The sequence below is a fragment of the Peromyscus eremicus genome, chromosome 12 (assembly GCF_949786415.1).
Source record: "Peromyscus eremicus chromosome 12, PerEre_H2_v1, whole genome shotgun sequence".
In the NCBI taxonomy this organism is placed as follows: domain Eukaryota; kingdom Metazoa; phylum Chordata; class Mammalia; order Rodentia; family Cricetidae; genus Peromyscus; species Peromyscus eremicus.
This window is the reverse complement of record NC_081428.1, coordinates 38,747,977-38,773,404: the sequence shown is the minus strand read 5'-3', so window position 1 is coordinate 38,773,404 and position 25,428 is coordinate 38,747,977. Positions and strand designations below refer to the sequence as shown.

Here is a 25,428-nt window from a genome sequence, read left to right as displayed (position 1 = left end):
TAACTATGTAAAGATGTATTGCTGTTTTACCTTGCCTGCCTAAAACACCTGATTCACCTAATAAAAAGCTGAACAGCCAACAGTAAGGGAGGAGGTATAGATGGAACTTCCCGGCAGGGAGAGTAAGTAGGAGGGGGAATTTAGGCTCAAGAAGAAAGAAAAAGAGACAACAGGGAGATGCCCAAAAGATGCCAGGGGCCAGCCAGACACACACAGAGGTGGCAGGAAAGCAGAACATGCAGAATGAAAGAAAGGTAAGAAGCCCCAAGGCAAAAGGAAGAGGAGGAGAAATGATTGTAGGAGCCAGAGGGGTCAAGGACATCAGGAAAATATGGCCAACAGAATCAACTAAGCAGGGATCCAAGGAGCTCACAGAGACTGAAGCGGCAACTAGGGAGCCTACATGGGTCTGAGTGAATGCTGTGGTTTTTTAGCTTGGGGTTTTTGTGGACTCCTAACAATGGGAGTGCAAGTGTCTCTGACTCATTTGCCTGCTCGCAGGACCTATTTCCTCCTGCTGGGTTGCTTCATCCTGTCTTGATATGAGGGTGTATTCCTAGTCTTACTGCATCTTGTTATGCTGAGTTCAGTTAGTATCACTGGGAGGCCTGCTCTTTTCTCAGAGATCTCAGTGGATCTCAAAGAGAGGGGAGGTCGGGATGATTGGGAAAAGGGGAAGGAGGGAAGGCTGCAGTTGGGATGTATTGTGTGAGAGAAATAAGTAAGAAAAGAAAAAAGGAAGGAAAGAAAGAAATAAAAAAGGAAGGGAGAGAGAGAAAGAAAGAAAAAGAAAGAAGAAAGAAAGAATGAAAGAAAGAAAGAAAGAAAGAAAGAAAGAAAGAAAGAAAGAAAGAAAGAAAGAAAGAAAAACCCTCTGTATTCTCTGGCAAGCTGGTTTGGTGGGCATGACTTCTTTTAGTACTTTCGTATCATGGCAAGTTGTTCTTTTTCCTTCAATCATTTTAGGCAGTTTTACTGGGTAAAGTAGTCTGTTCTGCCATCTGTGTTCTTTTCGAGCTTGGAGTACGTTGCTCTAGACTTTTTGGCTTTTAAAGTTTCCACTGAGAAAACAGCTGTTATTTTGATGTGTTTTCCTTTATATGTGACTTGTGATTTTTTTTTATCTTGAAGCTTTCAATATCTCCTCTTTGTTTTACATATTTACCGTTTAACTATGATAAGCTGTGGGGAGTTTCTTTTCTGGTCCCGTCTGTTTGGTGTTCTGTGTGCTTCTTGTATCTGTATGGGTGTGTCTTTCCTTAATTTGGGGAAATTTTCTATAATCTCTTTGGAGGTCTGGTCTATGCTATTGACCTGAGATTCTTCTCCTTCTATGCCCATAATCCATAAGTTTTTGTCTTTTCATGATGTTCCAAAGTTCTTGTATATTTCTCTTTGATAGAGTTGCCCAATCTCTCTACTTTATCTATAAGTCTTGATATTCTTTTACTTAATCCATTCTACTGGTAAGACTTCTGAGTTTTCTAATTGGTTTATTGAGTTGTTCAATTCCATCTCCATTTCAGCTTGAGTCAATCACATCTGGGCTGTTGAAGATTCCATTGTTTAAAAAAAACACTTTAGTAAGACTAACTATAAGAATTCAGATTGCTCTGATGTATGCATAGAGTGTAAACAGCTCATATATTTAGAATATTACAAAACCAAAACAAACCAACTCAGATGTAATTATTCAATTGACTCACAAGTACATTAATATGGTCAGAGTAAGAAACATGAAAAAAAAAAGTAACAGGTGATATTGGCAGGTGTGGTGGCATGAAGAAGGCTGCAAGCAGGAGTACCCTAAGTTTGAGACCAGCCTGCACTCCACAGAGAATCATGGCCAATGTGAGCTATATAGAACCTTGTTTCAAACAAGAGAAAGGAGGAAAACGGGGAGGTGAGAGCATGAAAGAGACATGAAAGGTGTGTATCAAAGCTTCAAATTGTGGCTGGGTAATGGTGGTGCACACCCTTAATCCCAGCACTTGGGAGGCAGGGGCAGGTGGATCTCTGAGTTTGAGGCCAGCCTGGTCTATAGGTGAGTTCCTGAATAGCCAGAGCTACACAGAGAAACCCTGTTTTGGGAAAAAAAAAAAAAAAACAAAACTTTAAATTGTGAAAAATGCAGTAATGGCATTATATCATTTTCTATTTCTTTACATCCTTCTTGCTAGTGTTCTGTCTCTATCATTTTTAATAGTTTATTACAATCAAATAATAGTTTTTGTTTATTGATTGAAATACTGCCAAATTCTAAAACTGAAACTAAAGCCAACTACATGTCTCTACCCTGAGGATGGCATCACCATTCACTGGGTTCAGGACAGGACTCCTAATAGCACCTCCCCAGGAGTGCACATCCTGCATCCACTCCACCTGCCAGATCCATTAGTTTTGTGATTCTCACAGCAGGCAAAATGGGTAAAATGGCAACAAACTCATACCTGTTGCCTGATCATTTTGCATGTCTTCCACTCAATGACAGCCTTACTACCTTCAGTCAGGGCCTCCAGCTCATTTCTCCTGCCCAAGCACTAAGACAGGAGCTCTGTGGACTGGGACCAAATTGGCCACTACCACCTCTCCCTTCCCAATGGCTGTGAAAAATCATTGATACCAAGGCAAACTCCCTCTTGTCAAGCTCAGACAAAATTCAAACCAGGGAGAACATGAGGAATACGCGTTCATACTCTGCCTGTCGACACTAAGAACTCTCTCACAGACTTTCAAAAAAACAAAACAAAAACATGTTTTGCATGCCTCACACACAGACACATTTTGTACAACTCAGACAAGATGACAGCTCTGCCAATGGGCATTAGACAACTCCGACCTATACTCACTAATGCCAATGGACTCTGTATAAAAAACAGCAGTGTGTGTGAAATTCTTCCTTTTCATTAATAAAGGCTTTCCTCACCCTTCCCTCTTCCTGTGTCCCTCTGGCCTGCCATGACATACTTCCTACATCATAATCTTTTTACTCATACGTTTTCTGTCATTTCTTTCCAGCTCTAACAGAAACTCCTCAGAAGGCTTTGCCTGCCACTCTGATCGCGGCAGATCCCTACCTAACAGATGTTCTCCCAGGAACTCTCATTTATCATGTGTAAACGCTTGCACATCTGCAATCAAGAATGTGGTAATTGTTCTGAGTGGCTCCCCACTCCATTAGAATGTGGGTGCAGCTCGTCAAAGGCACAGTCTGGCATCCTCACCTTCTCTGTCAGTAGCACCAGTTTTTTAATGTATATTGAATGCATGGATGCGTGTAGCATGAAAGAAAAGGAAATTTGAAATGGTAGACTGCTTGTATTATTCACTGTGGGTGACTCCAAGCTGGCTTTTGGTCCTTTTACAACTGTGAGAAGTTGGACTCTAACCCCAGCCCTGTGAGGAAGATCTTGCCTGGAGCCCTGGGCCCACTTTGCTTCCTCTTGCCCAGTTGGACACAGTAACTTGGAATAATGTTCAACATCAAGTCCCTGGAGACTCTGAAGCCATCAGTAGCCAACGTGCTCTTGTCTTTAGATCAGTATTAGTGTCATGGCCATAGGCTTCCTGATCCTGAACTATTTCTTTAAAGTCAAGCAGACTATGTGAGTGGAGCCTTTCTGACATCTCTAAGAGATGTCATCTCACAGCAGATGTCCTGTTCCTCTGGATCTTAGTCTTTCCTTCAATGTTCTCTGAGCCTTTGGTGCAGAATTGTGCTAGAATGAGTCTCCAGAAGTGGCAGAGGGCTGGAATACTTTCATTCTATGTTTTAATGATTTGGAATTGAAGGTATCAGAAAGCCAGACACCAAGCATCTCTCCAACTGTACCACAGCTGGAAACACCAACAAAGCAAGCAGGTTACAGCAACCATCTACCTCCGTCCTTCAGGCCCTGTGAACATTTCAGTGGCCATCCTCATGAGCCCGGATCCCCTCAAAGCCCTGTGGAGGGTACTTTTGCACCATCACTAACTTTCACCATCCTGAGTGAAGCACATCAGAAAATAAAACATCACCATTACACAGCCTTCTGCCTAAAGCTCCAATGACTGCCCTCCACTAACATTGTAAATAGGTAGCACTCACACTCTATGTCCTGGGCACACACAGCTGTGCCATGCTCTGGTAGATGATCAGCACAACCACCAGCGATAACATCCTAAAACATGCTCAAAACCACAATCTGTTGTTAGAAGGGGCCTATAAGAAAATTCCACCATGCTTTAATACACAAGCTCACAATTATTTCCTCTTGTTGAGAACCATTCATTAGCAAATTTGCATCTCATACCTGCCAGTTGCTTCCTCTTCCTGATGGTGATAAAGGTATAGTCCTATTTTCAAAAGTAGACCCAGAAAATTGCCTCAAAACAATCTTGAGTTTTCTCCTAAGAAATAGCTTTGGCTGAAGCCTGACGCCCAAACTCTCCATTTTCTGAGACTGAGAACAATTATCTGTGAGTACTCAGTCTTGCAGTGTTTGTTTACTCTGGCCTAAGACATTTCAAGTGTCTGTAAACTCATTTGCACATTTTTTTAAACTGATTTTGATATTGGTCCAGTGAGGCAAGTGGTTTGTGTAAGCCTCTTGAGGGGCAAGCGGCCAGTCCCTGAAGACTGCTCTAATGGTTTTTTTTTCCCCCGAGACAGGGTTTCTCTGTGTAGCTTTGGGCCTTTCTGGGAACTCCCTCTTTAGTCCAGGCTGGCCTCGAACTCACAGAGATCCACCTGCCTCTGCCTCCCTAGTGCTGGGATTAAAGGCGTGCGTGCACCGCCGCCACCACCGCCTGGCTTGCTCTAATGATCTTAATAGCCATTTCCAGCCCTTTGAGACACAGGTGGCCAAGCTCCACTCTATAGAAAAAAAGTCCAATATCAGGCCACAGAATCCCACCAATCCCTAAGCTTGCCCCAAGATCAGGCCACAGAATAGCACCAATCCCTGAACTTGACCTCAGATCAGGCCACAAAATCCAACCAATCACATGCCACCAGGGAAAGCTCCTCCCACCCCCAAGAAACCCTATATAAAGTGTGCCTCCTGCTTAGTTCTTTGCTGTTTCTTGCCAAGCAAAGGCAGTCACCCTCTTGAGTTTTTCCCAATAAATCTTTTGTGTGAGGAGCGAGAATTGTTGAGACCAAGGTCGGATAAAGCACAGAGACAAATAGCCAAACAAACGGAAACACATGAAATATGAACCAATGGCTGAGGGGTCACCAACTGGATCAGGCCCTCTGAGTGGGTGAGACAGTTGATTGGCCTGATCTGTTTGGGAGGCATCCAGGCACTGGCACTGGGTCCTGTGCTCACTGCATGAGTTGGCTGTTTGAAACCTGGGGCCTATGCAGGGTCCCTTGGCTCGGCCTGGGAGGAGGGGACTGGACCTGCCTGGAGTGAGTCTACCAGGTTGATCTCAGTCTGTGGGGAAGGCTTTGCCCTGGAGGAGATTGGAATGGGGGGCGGGCTGGGGGGAAGGTGAGGGGGGCGGGAGGGGGGAGAACAAGGGAATCTGTGGCTGATATGTAGAACTGAATTGTATTGCAAAATAAAAATTAAAAAAAAAAAAAAAAAAAAAAGAAGTGTGACTTTGTGGTATTCCTTGGCTCCAGATTGCCAGGATACCTTACCCCTTAGAACCGTAACACACTCTGCCTGGGATGCCGCCTGATCTTCATCACCCCTCACCTGTGTGTGATCAGCAAGGGGAGGATGAATGTAGGATCCTTCTGTGTAGTGCTTGGGGGGTTGGGAAGCCTTGGTGGAACCAAGCAGATTGTTTTTACCAAGGTAACAGGTGCCTTTCATTACACATGAAGTTGGGGGCACTGTGGTCCTTGTTTTAGCCAGTGTGTACATGTTTGAACAGTCTTTACCTCTAATACGATGCTGCATTTTAGAAGTCACTGTTACTTTCTGCAAATGTTTGTGTCTCTGAATAACAACAGCAATGCCTTTCTCTTCATTTCGCTTGCAAGGCAACACTATCTTGAGGGTGTTATTGATGAGAAAAATAATCACATTTTCATACTCCTCTGGTTAGGATTGACAAGTGCTTCTCTCCTAGGTAAGAGGTTAGATATTCAAAAGTCACCAATGTTGTAAAAAAAAAAATCTAAGTTTCATTTTCCACATGGGCAGTGGGGAGCCTGGTCTTGTCTGCTTGTCACAGAGTATCCAACTGCCATCTTTGCCTCTGTTGGTCTGTTCTAGAGGTTCAAACCTTGCCCTGAATGGATGGAGAAGTAAGTTGGCAGCCGGGCAATAGAAGCCTTGGGAGTTGCTGTACTTCTTGGAATGCGGGGATGGTGTCCTAATTACTGTCCCATCGCTGTGATGAAACACCATGACCAAGGCTGCTTATAAAAGAAAACATGGACTTGGGGCCATCCTTACAGTTTAAGAGGGTTAGTCTATGACCATCATTTCAGAGACTGTGGGGGACAGGCAAGCTTGACACTGGAGCAGTAGCTGAAGGCTTCCATCTTTCTCAAATGATGAAGGCAGAGAGAGAGCAAAAGACTGGGCTTGGCATGGGCTTTGAAACCTCAAAGCCCCGCAGTGACACACTTCCTCCAACAAGGTCACACCTCCTAATCCTTCCTAGACAGTACAGCAACTGGGAACCAAGCATTCAAATATATGAGCCTATGGAGGACATTCTCATTCAAACCACCACAAATGAGACAGGAAGGAAGGAAGAAGGAAGGAAGGAAGGAAGGAAGACAGGGAGGGAGGGATGGGGTGGAGGGGGTGGAGGGGGAGGGAAGGGAGGTAGGTTGGTTTGGCATGATAGTCCTGAAAGGGCTTCTTTCCTTTTTTAGAAAAGGAACTAAATGTTCATTCTTTAACTTTGCATTTATTTTTGTGCTCATCTTTAGAAGGAAAACAGCGGAGACTGTGTGTGTAACGTTGTGGAAACAATGCTAGTGAGATACAAACCTGGTTTGGATTTGCCTTTGGTCATTTGACTCCTACCACTTTTTGCCTTCTCAGCCTCTTTCACTTAAAAGATGACACAGTATTGTTCCCAGACATTTCTTCTTACTCGTATTTTTACCGTTTTTCCATGCAGTGTTATAGTCAAGCTGGAGGTACTGACCCATTCCCATAATCCCAGCTGTTGCGACGCTCAGGCAGGAGGATCTAAAGTTCAAGGACGGCCCCGTGCTACACAGTAAAACCTTTTGTCTCAAAAAACAAAGGCGAGCCGGGCGGTGGTGGTGGTGGTGGCGGCGGCGGCGGAAGCGGCGGCGGCGGCGGCGGCGGCGGCGGCGGTGGCGGCGCACGCACACCTTTAATCCCAGCACTCGGGAGGCAGAGCCAGGCGGATCTCTGTGAGTTCGAGGCCAGCCTGGGCTACCAAGTAAGTTCCAGGAGAGGCACAAAGCTACACAGAGAAACCCTGTCTCGAAAAACCAAAAAAAAAAAAAAAAAAAAAAACAAAGGCGAACTTGAGACATGGTATCAGCACTTGTGCCCTGTAACTGTAGGTCTGTGGTGTTCCCCAAATTGAGTTACTTCCTTCGTTCTGAATGTATTGACCTGAAGCATTGTTACCACATGCTGCAGGAGTTATAAAGGCGATGCGTCTGTTAGGAAGCTTTCGGAGTAGAGACTTTCTTCGAGGGCCCTGGATCCAGTCATCCTTACGTCTGTATCTTAAGCGGAATTCCACCTGACATCCTAGCCAGCTTCCCTGGAGCGCATGTACCTGTCACAGAACTCTGGTTTGCCCACCCCTGTGTTTATTTAAGATAATTTTCTTAAACCTTTTTCTCCCATTTGCAAAATGTATTTTAATTCTTAGCTTTTAAATCTCTGATAGTATTGTCACGTGTTCCTTTTTCTTTATGTGTGTACTCTGGGTCAGGTCTCCTAAAATATAAAAATACTACTTGCTGGTGAATAGACTGTTGTGACACACATGGACCTTAAACACAATCCTGGTAAAGACTGGGGGGAAAAGAGACATAGAGACAAAGCATCCACCATACAGAATATGAAAGTAATCATGAGCCAAATGTTGGTAGAAACATGGATGTAAAAAAGCCATTGGGCTGCGATCTCAGAGATGTTTTTGTTTTTAAAAGCAGCCCTTATTAAAATAATATGGCTGGTTTGTGTTGTAGCACTATCAAGACACAACTTAGAAGAAATGAAACTGGCAATTTAGCAGAGGAGAGAAGCTAAGGTGTACATCACAGGGGCGGCTTGGAGTCTCCTTACTGATGATAGTAAAAAGGTGAGTGAAGTAAAGAGGAAATGGTTAAACATAAAAGAGCCGAACACGGAGATTTAGAAAATTCCCCACCAATATACATTAACAACAGCAACAACACAAAGCCCCTCTTTTGTCTTCAAATTATGTAAGTCTTTTGCCTTTTTGTAAGAGAGTGCATGCAAAGGGAACACCATGAATTCAGCTCAACAACTGCAGATGCAAAGCAGCAGCATCTTTCTTGTGAATTCCACACAGCATCTACAGTATCTCCACTAATTGAAGAAGGCAATATGATTCTTATTTTGCTTTGAACCAACTGTGTACTGTGATTGTGTTCCCCAAAGCATATGTGTTACAAACTTCTCAAATTAATTTGTTGATGGTATGGTGGAGTTAGATCCTTTGGGAAGAAATTAGATGAGTTACTGAGATTTCCCCCACCCCCATCCCATCATGACTGGTCTGCCTGACAATGCAAGAACTATGATACACCTAGATTAAAGTAGTCACCCAAAAATAACATTATTCTCTTATTTACTCTTATTAGACTGACAGCCCTGATTGTGAAGTGACTTTCTGAGAGAAACCTGAAGTCCTACAGTTCCCTAACTCTTGTCATGTGATGTACTCTGCTATATGATACATAAGAAGGCCCTCACCAAATGGCCACTGCCAGTGGCCATGTCAGAGAAACAGCAGGTGGCAATTGAAGTTTAGGTATCAGCCCACCCGAAGAAAAACTCTCTGATGGGTATATTTCATTTAAGCAAGGTTTGCAAGGATACAGACCCCAGAATGTCTTTTGCTTCTGCTGTGTCTTTGCTGTTGCTATCCCTCTCTGATATCTGACATTGGTTGAACTGGGTGTGAGGGATTCTCCACTGCCTGTATTGTAGTGTGTTTATCTCACGAAAACATCCCATCCTATGGGGCATTTATAATCTGTGGATTGCCAGGAAGATGACTTCTTCATAAGCTGTATAATTTTGATGAATAAAAATGAATATGAGGATATGCTACACAGTCGGCCCATGAGTTTCCCCTAAGAGCTGCTTCTAAAATTCTTTATATATTTTGGAGATCAGCTCTCTGTCAGATGTGGGGTTGGTGAAGATCTTTCCCCATTCTGTGGTCTGCTGTTTGGTCATTTTCACAGTGACCTTTGCTTTACAGAAGATTTTCAGTTTCATGAGGTCCCATTTGTTAATTGTCAATCTGTGTCTGTGCTACCAGTGTTCTATTCAGGAAGTTGTCTCCTGTTCCAATAAGTTCAAGGCTATTTCCCACTTTCTCTTCTATCAGGTTCAGTGTGCTGGGTTAATGTTGAGGTCTTTGATACACTTGGACTTGAGTTTTCTGCAGGGTAATAGATATGGGTCTATTTTCATTCTTCTACAGGCTGACATCCAGTTAGAGCAGCACCACTTATTGAAGATGCTTTTTTTCCATTGTACAATTTTGGCTTCTTTGTAAAAAAAAAAAAAAAATCAAGTGTCCATAGGTGTGTGGGTTTATATCTGGGTCTTCGATTTGATTCCATTGGTCCACCTGTCTATTTGTATGACAATACCATGCAGATCTTGCTGATGTCAAATGTGTTGCTCTGAATGGTTAATAAATAAAACACTGATTGGCCAGTTGCCAGGCAGGAGGAAGTATAGGTGGGACAAGGAGGAGAAGAATTCTGGGAAGTGGAAGGCTGAGTCAGAGAGACACTGCCAGCCGCTGCCATGAAGCAGCATGTGAAGATGCTGGTAAGCCATGAGCCATGTGGCAAGGTATAGATTTATAGAAATGGGTTAATTTAAGATAGAAGAAACAGTTAACAAGAAGCCTGAGCCATTAGGCCAAGTAGTTTAAATAATATAAGCATCTGTGTGTTTATTTTATAAGTGGGCTGTCGGACTGCTGGGGCTTGGCAAGACCCGGAGAGAAAACTCTTTAGCTACAAGATCTTATTACTATTGCTCTGTAATACAGCTTGAAATCAAGGATGATAATACCCCCAGAAGTTCTCTTATTGTTCAGGATTGTTTTAGCTATCCTAAGTGTTTTGTTTTTCCATATGAAGTTGAGTATTGTTCTTTCAAGGTCTCTAAAGACTTGTGATGGAATTCTAATGGCGATTGCATTGAATCTGTAGATTGCTTTTGGTAAGTTGGCCATTTTAACTATGCTAATTCTACCTATCCATGAACATAGGAGATCTTTCCATCTTCTGATCTCCAATTCTTTTCTTCAAAGACTTGAAGTTCTTGTCATACAGGTCTTTCACTTGTTTGGTTAGAGTTACACCAAGATATTTTATATTATTTGTAGCTATTGTAAAGGATGTTATTTCCATTTCTTTCTTTCTGAGCCCATTTATCATTTGTATATAGGAGGGTTTATGATTTTTTTTAGTTAATTTTGTATCTAGTCACTTTTCTGAAGGTGTTTATCAGCTATAGGAGCTCCCTGGTACAATTTTTGGGGTCATTTATATATAGTATCACATCATCTGTAAATAGTGATACTTGGACTTCTTCCTTTCTAATTTGTACCCTCTTGATGTCCTTAAGCTGTCTTATTGCTCTAGCTAAAATTTTAAGTAGTATATTGAGTAAATAGGGAGAGAGTGGACAGCCTTGTCTTGCCCCTGATTTTAGTGGATTGCTTTAAATTTCTCTCCATTTAATTTGATGTTGGCTATCAGCTTGATATATACTGCTTTTATTATGTTTAGGTATTTCCCTTGTATCTCTGACCTTTCTAAGACTTTTATCATGAAGGGGTGCTGGACTTTGTCAAAGGCTTTTTCAGAATCTAGTGAAATGATCATGTGGTTTTTTATTTCAGTTTGTTTATATGATGGATTGCATTGACAGATTTTCATACGTTGAATCATCCCTGCATCTCTGGGAAGAAGCCCACTTGATCATGAGATTCTATTTCTCTCTCACTCTAGTCTGTCTCTATCTCTCTATGTGTGTGTCTCTCTCTGTCTGTCTCTGTCTCTCTCTCTCTCTCTCTCTCTCTCTCTCTCTCTAGATATATATCCATCTCACCTCTAGTCATTCAAGTTATATTGAAACAAGAACTTTGCTTTGAGGATGACTCTGATTTTGTTATGGGTCTGGGGTCATCTACCAATTCACCAGTCTGACTCAAGTTTTAATTTTAGTAAAATAGAGGGCTTTTATTTAAAAACCTGGCCAGAGCCAAACCAGTGAGTTCTCTAGGTAAGGCCCCAGCTATTGTTAGTCCAAGTATTTTAAAGGCGAAATCCACAACATTATAATTTGGGGGAGGCAAGTTAATGCATATCCTGTCTAAGGGCGGAGAAAGCTTGATTTTATAACAGATGTCCAACAAATGCCTCAGCCATCCAAGCAAGCAAGAGAGTGTTTCATACAAAAGCTAAACTTAGCTGTTAGCATGTTAATCTTGTAACCTCTTACCTTGTAAGAATAGCTGAGGCAGTGAAAGCTTTTTCAACAATCAGCAGTTTTTAAGAATAGCCCAGCTACAGCAAGAAGTCATCCATCTTGGGCAAGTTAGCTGACATGATACATTCAAGATAAGAGCAACTTCCTCATGGCCTACAGGCTAAAAAAAATTTGTTTTTACAAGTCTTTCAACACAGTAAATTATCATAATGTTCACCATCACACTTTTAGCATGCTTCACACTGACACACCCAATAAATTTTAAAAGATTCCATTGGTGTGTGCATGTTGAGAAGCATAGCCTAAAGCCAAATTTCCTCAGCCAATGTTTTATAATTTAAAATATTCAACATTTATGCTATAAAGTACTTGGCATTATTTCAGAAAACTTGTTATAATACAGTTTTTTCACAAAGCAAAATTATCAACCATAAAAAAATTCTATTGATCAAAGTTTCCCTCCACAGTCCTCCTCTGATGGATCTTCAATAGTCAACAGGTCCAGCTGATTTGAAGAAGATGGCAGCTGTTTTTCTCAGAGGCTTGCCTTCTACCACACTAAACACATAGACATTTCTGCTCTTTCATGAAGACTGCAGAGTATTTGCACTTAACAGTTTTCAAATATATTTTAAATCTGACTCGTGCTACTTATTCCCACATGTCTGCCCAGAACTAGACATAGAATGCTGGCTTCAAGTTACTGTAGGTGACAGTTTACTTATTACATTACAACTCTAACTTGCAAAGACATAGAATCTTGAGGTACTGAGAGTCTAGTGTTACACGATAGGGTTTTCCTGTGTTACTCCTTCACCTGCTTTAACAGGACGATTTTGGTGGCTTACAATGTGATGGTAGCATTCTCTTCTTACAGGTACTACCACAATTCTCCTTTCCCAGTCTCATAACTTTGTAACTGTGTACCCTGAGAACATCCCTTTTATCCTTTGGAAAGTTCAGGATAACTTCTGGTCATCTTCTTCCTCTCAGAGAACTGAAGCAATTGGGCACAAAAAGGAATTTCTGCAGTTTCCTCTTCAGACTTCTGCACTGTGGAGCATGCATTCACTTATTTCTCATTGCAGCAACAGGATAAGTATAATGTAATATTTAGTAGATTTCAGTAGCAGCAATATCACAAACCATATACATATGTATCAGATAATTTAAACAAATATTTGTCATAGTGTGAGCATATAACATCAGAATAATCACTCTACATGATATATAAAATGAACTTATCTCAAATGATGTTACAAGCTAAGAATAAAACATGTAAATGCAAATGCCTTAACAAAATTGGAACACCACTACAGAGTCATCCTCAGCCAGCTATTCTACATAAAAACGTTAAGAAACTGTCAACACTAGAAACTATTGTCATCTCCAAGGGGATTAAAAAATAATTTCATCTAGAGTCAGATGTGAGTGACCATAGCCCAGGAACATAGACGTGAGTTACCCCAAATTCTATGTTCCAACATGGTAACAACTTCATAAACTTTTATAATAACAGAACAAAGAAAACGATGTTCAAAACACTTTTCAAAGACATTAGTAGAAACATCAGGTAGGCAGGTTACAGAAAAGGGGGAAACTTCAACTCCACTTCTCTGATGCTCTCTTATCTATATTCATAGATTTCTACTGGGTATAGCCTAAGGTTCTGTCTGTACATTCCCAAGGATTTACTTATAATCACAGAGATGTTAGGTTACATACAGAGTTGGGTAATAATCTGCTATAAATTGACAAAAGACGGCCCATGGTAATTTGGCTCTAAACTTGCAAAATTACAGGCTTGTGGTCATGGCTTCTTTCCAGACCATTCACTAAACAAAACCATGAGCAAAGACAATGCAAAAAATAAGAAGGTTTATTTAGAGAGACTAGATGCCAGTCAAAAAAAATCATATTTCATCTTCTGATTCTTCTTGCTGTTCATGATTTTTCAGAAGTTGAGTTTCTGAGGTGCAGAGCTTGCTAAGTCTCCACTTAACCAAACTGAGTAGAAAGAAAACGATCTCTGGTTAGATGAAATCTAAAATTAAACCTTAAGGCAATGTAAATCTACAGTAAAAACAACTTCAGATTATTTGTATACCTGGAGACACAACTCTAAAAGGAAAATAATTTCTATTTAGCTTTGAGCTATCGAAAAATTATGTAGATTAAAGTAAGGTATAAGTAAACAGATAAAATATGGGTTTTCAAATTTATCACATCAGAACATAATTTTGATTATTTCTAAAACAAACAGGAAAATCTATAATCTGTGCGAGCCCAAATGAATCTAACATCAGTGGAGTTCCCACATTAGTACCACAACAGTCTGTATATTACAAGAAGATGGCTTTTTCTCCAAAGAATGTACATGGAGCCATTACCTTCCATATAGCTGATAGCCCAATTTAACTTAAATCCCACAAGTCTGGGCTAGATTTCAGCTCTTCCTTATAACTTCAAAGAAGTGCTTTTGTAAGCAGGGCGCTGGCTGTTAAACTATAGGTGACACTCATATACACAATAAATTAAGAAGTTGAGAGAGGTGGCAAGCTCCTTTCCAGTAGATGGCCAACCCTCTAATCCATGGGCACATGAAGCAATAATTAGCAATAATTTAAAATAATAATTTTAAATCAGTGATGATTAAAAAAAAAAAAAAGAAGACATGTAGTTGGAAGAGGGATGTGTCTGAAGAGGTTTTGGAAGAATTAGAAGTGGAAAAATGGGGGTGGCAATGATCAAAATGTATTATATATACATATGAAATTCTCAAAGAATCAATCTGTTTTTAAAGTACACAGAAGTACTCTCCAACCTATGCTTGTTGGAATACTTTGAAATAAACTCAAGTGGAGGCTTAGAAGAAGTGGTGATTGCAGTGACTAACTCTAGAAGAGCTAAAGCTTCCTAGTGGCCAAAGCTGAGCCAGTTCTCTACGTCTATGATGTGAGAAATATTTATGTGAACCATGCACAGTTTTTTCCTATATATGATTACCATAAGGGCATTGTATACTGCGACCATGTAAGTAGAACATAATTTCCATAAATTATGAGATATATGCAAACAAATTTGGTAAATGAAATTACCAAAATCATTCTCACTTTATGAGAAACTTCTCTAATGACCTACATTTTTATTTTAACTTTCTGCCTTCTATCTTTTGGTGAAGTTTGGACCTGTCTCAAACAGATTCCCATCAGGAAGACAGACAGGAAAAAGATGCTTTAGTGGATGAATGTACTTTCCACTTAAATATTTAAGATGAAAGACTTCCTATTTTTTCTCCTTCTCCAAGACAAAGACTTGGTGGGCCTTTTTCCATCAGAGGGAACTTTTCTGGGGGCCTTTCAAACCTCCTACCAGGGAGGTGCAGGTGAATGTGCTGCAGGATGATGCATGTGTCAGAGGGACATCACAGACAGCTATTCTAAGTATGAATCACCATTTACTGTTTTGCTGGCAATTTCTGTGTTTCCAGATAATTTTATACTATACTACTTTGTCTTGTGGGACAGTAGTAGAAGAAATTAATTCATGAAAAAGATTTGAACTTTAAGATTAACTCAGTTGAGTCTTAATGATCATATCTGATGAATGAAAGTCATTAACTTACCAGGTAACAAGAGCATAATTAATTCCAATGATGGCACAGGTCAATGCATAATAGAAGCAAAAGCATATGGTGAGAAACATAACATTGTTATGATCAGACAGGTCCCATGCATAGTTTCTATTTTTGGGATACAGGACAAAAGAAATCTGTGTTTCAAAAAAAAAAAGCACATAGAATAATCAGACACAGTATCAAAAACATTTATTCAGTGTACTTGATAACGAGATGAGTGTCAGTGTTAGAGATAGCAAACATAAATCATATTTTCTACCTATTTTAATAACAGACAATATTTACCTAGTTGTCTTTCTAAACTATCTCAAAAGAGTGCTAACCCCTAAATGTACCATTGTTATTAATCCCCTCACTTGTACCAGTTCCAAGGCTCAGGGAACATCTCAGGAGAGGAGGCAGAAGGAATATAAGAGCCAGAGGATAGGGAGGAATGCTATGAAATGCTGTCATCTGAATATGACATGGCTATCCCACTCATAAACTCACAAAAGATATGGTTGTTTGTCCTAAACTAGCCACAAAATCAAGCCAAGCAAAATTCTGGTATATATGGAGGAAGTGCTTTCCAGGCCCTAACATTTACTGAGGAGTTGATAGTTGTGAGAGAAGAATCATTCTCTTTAGAGGGTGTGGCCACCAGTAGATTCCCCACATTGCAGTGGATGATCCCATGCCTGTGCATTTATGGGAAGCACTAATTTGACTCAGTAAGTTTTCAAAAAAGAGAAAATGTGAAGTTGGGAGAGAGATGGGCTGGGGAGGGATTCAGGGACTAAGAGGGATGAAATAGGATAATGATATGAATATATGATAAATTATATGATCATAATTCATTGTGTACATAAATGAAATTCTCATGAATGAAGAAAGTTGTTTTTAATATGTAAATGATCAATAAACAAATGGAAGATGAACGACATCATTGGAGAAAGGTAAATCAAAATGGCAGTGGGATATAACTTGCTACTCACTAGAAGGGCAATCATCATAGTAAATTAAAAAATAGCAAATATTGGTGAGAGTGTAGAGGAACTGGAATCCTTAAGCCTGTAAAATGAAACTGTTTGGTGAAAAAGATTGACAGTTTCTGAGAAAGTAAAATTTCGAATTGCCATATGATTAGCATTCTACTCCTAGGAATGCCTCCAAGTATTCAAAAAAAATGTGTGCATAAATGTTCATAACAGCATTATGACTACCCAAAGATGAAAAAGAAATGAAATATTAACATGTGATAACATGGATAAAACTTGAAGATATTGTGTTGAGTGACAATGAGCAGAAACAATAGGCCATGTATTGTCCTATTCACTTTCATGTAAAACATAATAGGTGGAGTTAGAAAACAAATTAGTAATTGGCAGATCCTGGCACCAAAGAAAAGGAGAATAACTGTTAGTTTGGTGCAGGGTTTTCTGTGGTGATATTGTGTTCCCCAAAATATTGTGCACCCTAATAAACTTATCTGGGGTCAGAGAACAGAACAGCCACTAGATATAGAAGCCAGAAAATGGTGGCACACACGCCTTTAATCCTAGCATTCCAGAGGCAGAGATCCCTCTGGATCTCTGTGAGTTCATAGCCACGCTGGAAACAGCTAAGCATGGTGACTCACGCCTTTAATCCCAGGAAGTGATGGCGGGAAGCAGAAAGGTATTTAAGGCGTAAGGATGAGGAACTACATCCTGGTTAAGCTTTTAGGCTTTTGAGTAGCAGTTCAGCTGAGATCAATTTGGATGAGAACAGAAGCTTCCAGTCTGAGGAAACAGGATCAGCTGAGGAATTGGCGAGGTGAGGTGGCTGTGGCTTGTTCTGCTTGTATGATCTTCCAACATTCACCCCAATACCTGGCTCTGGGTTTGTTTTTTATTAATTTAAGATTCATGCTACAGTTTTCTTTGCATGGATGATAATGTTTGAGAAGTCATTAGAGGTAGTAATGCATGACATTATGAATAGAATAAATACTGCTGAATTTTATCCTTTAAAGTTGTGTATTCTGTGAACTTTATCCCAATAAAATGATAGATGAGTGATTGATTGAATAATTTCAGGTCTCTAGAATAAAATGAAATATAGGTATTTGGATAATTATATAAATGATATGGTAAGTTGGTCATGTATCCATTGCAGTGCCTACAAGTTCCTTCCAATGTCCTTTTCAGAACTCATTATCATCTTTAATCTGTTATCTTCATTTCCCAAATAATGAATTTTTTTACAGAAAAAAATAGGCACTTACTCTATATTGAGTAAAGCCTTAATTTCATTTCTTCCTTAAATTTCAAATAGTCTGAGTTAATCCGTAGAAACTGAGATTTTTTGCTTTAATCAGTTGTCCCATGTATGGATTCCCTGTGGTTGGAATGAGAACTACAACTTTTGTTATCTCATATATCTGATCAAGTGATATACACCATGTGCTATGCAGTTTATCCTCATTTATGCATGAGCTCTTTGCAATAATCTTTAGTCTTAAAAAATAACTTCAATAGGGAGGTTTAATTGTCTCTCCTAATATAAAGGGAAGTCTGGAGTTCAGAAACTTCCATAATTTTGACAATGATCAAAAACTTGTGAGTGACCCAGGCAGTATTCCTCAGTGGGAGTGCCTGCCTTCTGTCTCTACTGCACACTCTTCATCAGTATCCATCCTCTTTATATTGGTCAATATGGAAACATAGTGGACTGAACCACCAGGTCAGTCTGAGGCATCTCAGCAGTTTGAACAATCACAGCTAAGAAGGAAGTTGGTCCCATGAATACATGTCAGTATATTACCCCTAAAACACATATTTCCTACTCTGTTGATCATGATACTTGAAATACTTGAAATAGCCTCACTACCCAAATATCTGCTTTCTGGTGGCTAAAAATCACTAGAACACCCTATTTAAGCAACATACTGCTTCCATCCCAGATATTGTTTAAATCTTTAAGTGCATATCAAAGTACAATTTCTCAGACATCATAAAACATGTAATCATTGATTGAAATTCTACTTTCAACATAATATTGATGTTAGAGAGTTGATATCATCAAATGGAAAGAGGCCGAGAGTTGAGATCAAACAAATCCAGACTTAGATCCTCGTTCAAGTTTTTTTGGTTGTTTATTTTTGGTCCTTTGTGAAACAACGTAAGCCCTAAAGCAGTAGTTCTCAACCTGTGGGTTACAACCCCTTTGGGGTCAAATGACCTTTGCACAGGGGTCACCTAAGACCATCCTGCATATCAGATATTTACATTATCATTTATAACAGCAGCAAAATTACAGTTATGAGGTCACAATGGAAATAGTTTTATGGTTGGGAGTCACCACAGCCTGAGGAACTATATTAAAGGGTCATAGCATTAGGAAGGTTGAGAATCACAGCTGTATATGAACGAGAGCAGTAACACAACATGAGGACTTGCATTAAAGTGTTGCAACATTAGGAAGATTGGGAACCACTGTCCTAGAGCCAGTAAGTGATCTTAGGTAGAGATAAGAGGCTGCTTGACTTTCACATTAGTCTGATGGCCGAAGTCTGAGCCTAGTACAGATTTCATTCAAAACAGAAAAATGCATGTCACTGCTTTCATCTTCAACATTTAACAGTTTTCCAGGCCCCACATCTATCAATGGAATTTGGCAAAGGGATAGGGTGAAGATGCTGGTTTTGGCAGGGGGCATATGTGTTGTTTCTACCATGTGTCAAACATATTCACCTCTTGGTCTGTACTCATCCAGGATTCCTGTTTGAATTCCCATAATCTCCTGTATGTTGTGGCATTATCTCCACTAATATGGATGCCTGCCTGTTAAGCTAAGTTTATATGGAAATACTTAGCAGAGAATTGCCTAGTTTCATTATGGTGTAAGACTTGCAAAACAGTTTAATCTTATAGAGTCTTCCTATTGATAAGTTAAAGATGATAATACTTAACTGTTACATTATCATAAACAAAGTGAAATACAATGTTAATAGAAATACAATAAAAGATAAACATACATAAACCTACATATAGCATACACCTATAATCACAACATTAAGGATGCTGAAGCCTTGAATTCTAGGATGTTGAGTTCAAGACCAACCTGGGATAATTAGTTAGACACTCTCTCAAAAGAATGTTTTTTTTTTCAGTACAATGGCAACTATACACTTATTTCTCAATAAATAAAAGGTTCCTCCCTTGCTCACTTTCCATATGTTTCTGGAGCTTACTACTGATTAGGCTATAAGCCATCTAATTATCAAGAACTGATGATGACTAATATCAATTCAGAGTTTCTACATAATGGATAACCAGATGTGATAATAGTCACATTCTAGTTCCTGCTCAGCTGCTCTTCCAGTGTTCCCACTAGGAAACCTGAGGTCACTTAAAGACATTACCTCTTAAAGACCAACAGTTTCACTATAGACAGCATGTCACAGGAAAGTCTCTGGACTCCATAAGAAACTATCTCATCAACAAAGGAGAGAAGCCACAGGTAGAAACAAAATAGAGCCAGCCGGAGGCTTCAACTCACCTGATAGAACCACATCCCATGTAGCATGATGAGGCTTGACCTCAGGAGCTCCAGAACTACATTGCTCTTTGTGAGGAATTCTATGAAGGCAACCAGACCTGCCAAAAATATAGCAAAGCTCAACAGCTGGTGCCCAAAGATGTCCACCAATGACCGGCCATGTGTGTGATTGTAGAAAATAAAAGCTAATAGGGTAGAAAAAAAAGTTTTGTTTTGTTTTTTAAAAACAAAGATAACCAACTCACCAGTTCTCTCTCCCACCTTCTTTCCCTCTGGAGCCACAGAATTTTATACACCTATACAACTGATCAAAGGATGAGGTCCCACTGGGTCTCACAGAGGGCAGCTTTGCAGCTTCTGTCCATTATCACTGCCTATTTAGAATGGAATCATTGAAATTCAACCTTCCTTTTCCTTCTCCAGCCTTTATTTTCTCCTCTAACATGACATTTTCAACTAACGGTATTTAAAGGCATTATTATGCACGCTGGTGAATAATAAACATGACAGGGCAGGGAGCTACAATTCACATGAATATGCAGATGAATAAGATGAAGCCAAAGCCTTGCCTTAAGGAATTCAGTGCCCCATAATTCACACCTTGAGAAATGTGCCAGTGCTATCTTCCAGAACTGATGACTAATATCAATTCAGAGTTTCTACATAATAGATAACCAGATGTGATAACAGTCACAATCTATTATCTATATAGGAAACATATATAATAACTATAATGTTTCATTACATAAACATATTCCAGTTTCACCTTAATAGTTTTCACTAAACTAAAAGAGAAGGATGCTCATTAAAGATATAAGAACCAGACTATTAGCTGTTGCAATTCTTCTTTTTTTTTCTGGCCCTTGTCCTTAAAAAGAAACCATCAAGCACTACTTTCTTCACACGGAAGTGAAGAACAGGTGCCCCTAACCACTTGTAGCTCTCAGAGCTCCATAATTAATCTACTTTTTCACGTGTATAATAAATGAAGAAGAATCATTAAAGACCTTTTTCTCACCCACCTCAGTAATCTTGGAGAAAACGAACACAATATATGTTTTATTTTTCATTAATTTCTCAAAATTAGGATTTCCACTTCTAATGTGATTGAAATTTGCAGATTCAACTTTCCACATCCTGGCAAAGTTTCACTGTATCAGTGATTTAAAGCTGGTTGTCAGGAGGCAGAATCTATTCTGCTACTAACAGCTACCTATCCCAGTTGAGCATTCATACTTCCATTACTCTCTGAGTTTAATTTTCATTATTAAAAGTATAAAGAAGATAATTGCTAAGAAAACAAAGAAAGAAGGTGATTCTTCAGGACAGATGTGAAACATGAATAAATCACATTAAATGGTTGTATCTGCCCAGTCTTGAGAATGAGTCAGAGAAGAACCATCCTTGGCATCCTACAGGGAATAGATAGATGTCTCAGTATGCCCCAGATACTTTGCCCTGTCAACCAGGACAGCACTAAGAAAGCAAAGTTATTTTATTTTACAGGGCTACCCAGATGCTTACTTTGAGACAAATACAGAGAGAAAAAGAAAAGAAAACTCTACTCCCCCATACTTACCTTCCACAAAGAAGGCATTTGATAATGCTAACTTGACCAAAGAGACTGGAAGTGAACTAATGATGAAACATAAGATCTTGGTCCCACCTAGTATCGCAAAGAAGACATACATGGCAAGATGATGCCAGTGCAGGATTAGGGCCAACTTGTAGTCTTTATCTGAGAACTGATGTATCTTTGGAAGGGCAATGTATAGACCAATTATTCCTGCAGAAAAGCATAACACAGTTTAGCAACACTCTACATGGTTTTACCTAGCACACACATGCAGGAAGATATGACCATTGCTTATTTCAATCTACTATGTCTTCTTATAACATTACTTCCTCTTTGGGTGGTTCTCTAACAGTTTTGTAGTGACACTTTAGACTTTCTTAGAGGTTCAAATGCTAGTTGAGATAACCAATTTTATAGTCACAACCAATGCACAGCCATATCTGAATGGAATGGCAGAAGTCATAAAGCCAGCACAGCTACTTGACAAAGATCCAGCAAAGCTGAGCCACATGATGGCTGCCATGCCACCTTTGGTTCTCATCTCCACCTGTTAGATCCTTGGGGCACTTTCAATATTTGTATAATTTGGGGATGTTAGATTATTGGAAAATTCCATATGAATCATTTATGCCTTCTCCAAGGAATGCTGCTTCTAAGCTTACCCAGGAAAGTCCTGAACATACTATCCCCCCACACACACTTTGAGGGAGATATCCTTATCTACTTGAAGGTCTTCCTTATGCCTTGGAGGTTGTGACACATAAAGAAGAAGCCAAAGGTCTCTTCATGAGGCTATGAGACATTCTTGAAACGTCTGTCCCTCTACTTACACTGGAACAAGATATTCAAAACAAAGTAAATTTTAAAAGGTCAACAAGATTCAGTGGGCTAGAGGAATTGTCCACAGTTCAGATTACAAGGCTCTTCCCACTGTACACTCAATTATATGGCATACAACTGCCCTACACAAAGACATATTGATGAGCAAAGCGTGGAGTGGAAAGGTGATAAAAGTATGAGGTGTTAGGACCTCCCTCTCTTAGAAGTTAGCTCATGTAGAGCCACTATAATGTCATATGACCAAGGAACAACAGAATGCCAGGATTAGACATATAGACAAATTCTATAAGAATATAAATGTGAACATTGTTGTAATAACTGCAGCAGCTTTAGCCTGAGGATTTTTCCTGGGCACTCTGACCACTAAGAGTTAATAATACACTGCTTGGGACATGGCAAAATGCCCAGGGTGGTTGAAGATTTTGTTTTGGTCTAATGTCCTTGAAGCAACCAAAACAACCAGCCTGAGCATAGGCTGTCATATGCCTCTAGATTCTCAAAAATTGGGTTATGGGGTTAATGAGTAAGAATGATAACTCTGTTTAATGATGTCAAAACTTGAGACAAAATGATTGGAAATGATAATTCTGTTCTGTCATAGTTTATTAATGATGACTAAAAGATGAGCAAAAGGAAGTGAAAGACATGTCCAAAAACAAAATGATATGATCTATGTTTTGGAACATCATGAATGTATCCCTGATAACTAAATTCTGTATAAATAAAGAAACACTCTGGCTGCTAGTCAGTCAGCCTGCAAGATTCTCCTGACCACCATGGCCTGGCTCACTTCTTTCTCCCGCCGACTCCTTACACCCTCTGCAGGACCCATCTACCACTGGGGAATGGCTCCGGGCAGCTGATCATTTTGGTTCAAGTGTCTATTCCAACCTAATGTCCAAGGCTTATGAGACTGTCCTCTAGAGGCTGACTCTTCATTTCCTAACTACCAGACCTTTGGCCTTGGTTCCTGGGTTCAAAACAAAAATTCTTAAGATTCAGCTTCCTCCAGCATAAGGATAAGCAAGAATCCCCAATGGATGCAGCATGTGGTATAGTCAGTTTAACAAGCGCTTCAACTTTCATAGAGATGTTGGCTTACTTACTAACATATAGAAGTTTGCAGATAAATTCTTCTCTTGGGAAACAATTAGTGTGAGTCTTATCAAAAATCTCTTTCCATGAATAAAGCACAAAAAACAGAAAGCTTTATCTTTTATAACAGTGAAACTAAAAACAGACCATTTTAATGGAATTCTCTAAAGCAATGGAAAGGCTTTGTAAATTATCTGGCCAAACTGCTTTGTTTAACTCAAGAAATTAGAAAAAAAAAAAAAAAGGATGAGATCATGAAGCAAGGCTTTCCTCAGCCCTGACCCTTCTCCATAACCTTCTTGCAATGATTTATTGAAACTTTCCAATAATCATTGATTATTTTGCATCATCTGCAAATGGTTTCTAATAGGGTTTATTCTTTCAAGGATTAGAAAAAAATTAATATGAAATTATTTCAGAAGATCCAACCAATTCCACAAAGGAAATTCATCATGATTGAGTAGGTAAATTAAATACTACAATTATTTTATTAAGAAATAGGCCTTCATATAAACCCCAATACCATATTGCTAACAAATTATATCATATGGAAATTGTAATTAAAATATTTAATAAATATTTGAATAAAATATTCAGCTCTAGATTATGTAAAAAAAAAGAAAAAAAGAAAAAACTTGTCTATGCATATAAAAATACCAAATTGAGAAAATACAACACAGTAAGTCAACTCACCTACTGATGCCATGCCAATAATCACAATTCCCTCCAAAAGTTCTGCTCGAAAGAAGAATTCTTTGGTAATAAGGGAGGAAGACCTCTTTTGCTGTTTACAAACATGCTTCAGAATACTCTTTGTACTCCACCAAAGAGCTATGATAAGGAAAAGTGTTCCAGCAAGGAAATGACCTTGGGAATCCCCTGGGACCTACAAAGAAAAGAATATTCAGATGATAGATATTTCATTTCTGGAACATCACCAAATCATTTCTCATCCCCAAACAAGCAGACTAGCTAGCTTCTGGTGGTTATTAGCACATAGTAGATCATATTATAGTATCAGATATGCTGATAAAATTAAAACTCACTTTGACACTTGATAGTGTACATTGTGTGAGATGTTTTAAATGATATCTCTAGCCTAACCTTCACAGCATACTCATGAATAAGGGATTAATATTCCATTTTCAATTGAGATATATATTTACAGGAGTTAAATGACTTCCCCAGATCTCACGACTATTAAGCAATATTTTGTTGGTTTTTAACACAAACCTCAAAATGGTTTCTTAAGAAGACAGTATGCACTTCATTAACCACTTCTTCTTTAAATATAGAAGAAAGTAATATGAAACCCTGACCTGATTGTTTAGAGTTTGAAATGATGTGAAATTGCCTATGAATTTTTTCCACATATGTGATTTCAAAGTATCAAGGACCAAGTGTGTGAGAGAGATTGTTAGCATTCATCTAACATTTGTATGTTTTGCCACACACCTTCTCACCCTCTCATGCAGGTAGATGGAAACCATTGTTCTAGTTCTAGCTAGCTGACTGAGTTAGGAATTGGCACATATCACTTCTAGGTTGAGTCACTGAAGTCTACATGATTCCCTCAGCTCTCTCTTCTGCATTGGCAACTTTGGCATGCCCTGACTGCAACACAGAAGACTGTCAACATGCTACTGCAGATTTCCAAAGAAATAACCTTTTGTTGGTCAGTGCTGTAGGAAAGATGGTCTTGAACAGTGTGATTTTCTTTTTATTTTGTGTGCAGCCCTTTGTTCAAATATATTGTGCCATCAATTGAACAATGATGACACAATCTAGAATCATTCTATGGGCCTAATACTAGGTAAGAGCTAAGCACAATTACGAAAGAGGATTTCAGGATATCCTCTGATCAGAAAACTAGAGTTCCCCAGTTCAGGGCAGACCTTGTGGGTTATTCCTCTGTGATTTAAAGGAAGCTCTGGGAGAAACTGTAAAGCTGACACAAATACTGTGAAGTATCATATCTCCAATTGCCATGGTCCACAGCATATTATAGTAGATGGCAATTAATACTTCAGACATGACCCATCAGATGGGTCCTCCTCTTTGATGGAGGAACCTTGTCAAGCAAGGCTTATGAGGCCATAGAATCT

At 39.4% G+C, this 25,428-nt stretch overlaps 1 protein-coding gene across 1 annotated transcript in view; it reads right to left on the bottom strand.

Annotated features, from left to right (window-relative positions):
- Positions 1–11,405: 11,405 nt before the first annotated feature.
- LOC131922889 (transmembrane protein 45A-like) overlaps positions 11,406–25,428 on the bottom strand; it is a 46,720-nt gene continuing 32,697 nt past the window's right edge. The window contains exons 3-7 of the mRNA XM_059277726.1: positions 24,017–24,209; positions 21,392–21,598; positions 19,813–19,997; positions 15,280–15,425; positions 11,406–13,661 (exon numbers count right to left, since the gene is read on the bottom strand). Of these exons, the coding sequence (XP_059133709.1) occupies positions 13,568–13,661; positions 15,280–15,425; positions 19,813–19,997; positions 21,392–21,598; positions 24,017–24,209 (825 nt within the window). The 3' untranslated portion in view covers positions 11,406–13,567. The remainder of the gene's footprint in view (positions 13,662–15,279; positions 15,426–19,812; positions 19,998–21,391; positions 21,599–24,016; positions 24,210–25,428) is intronic.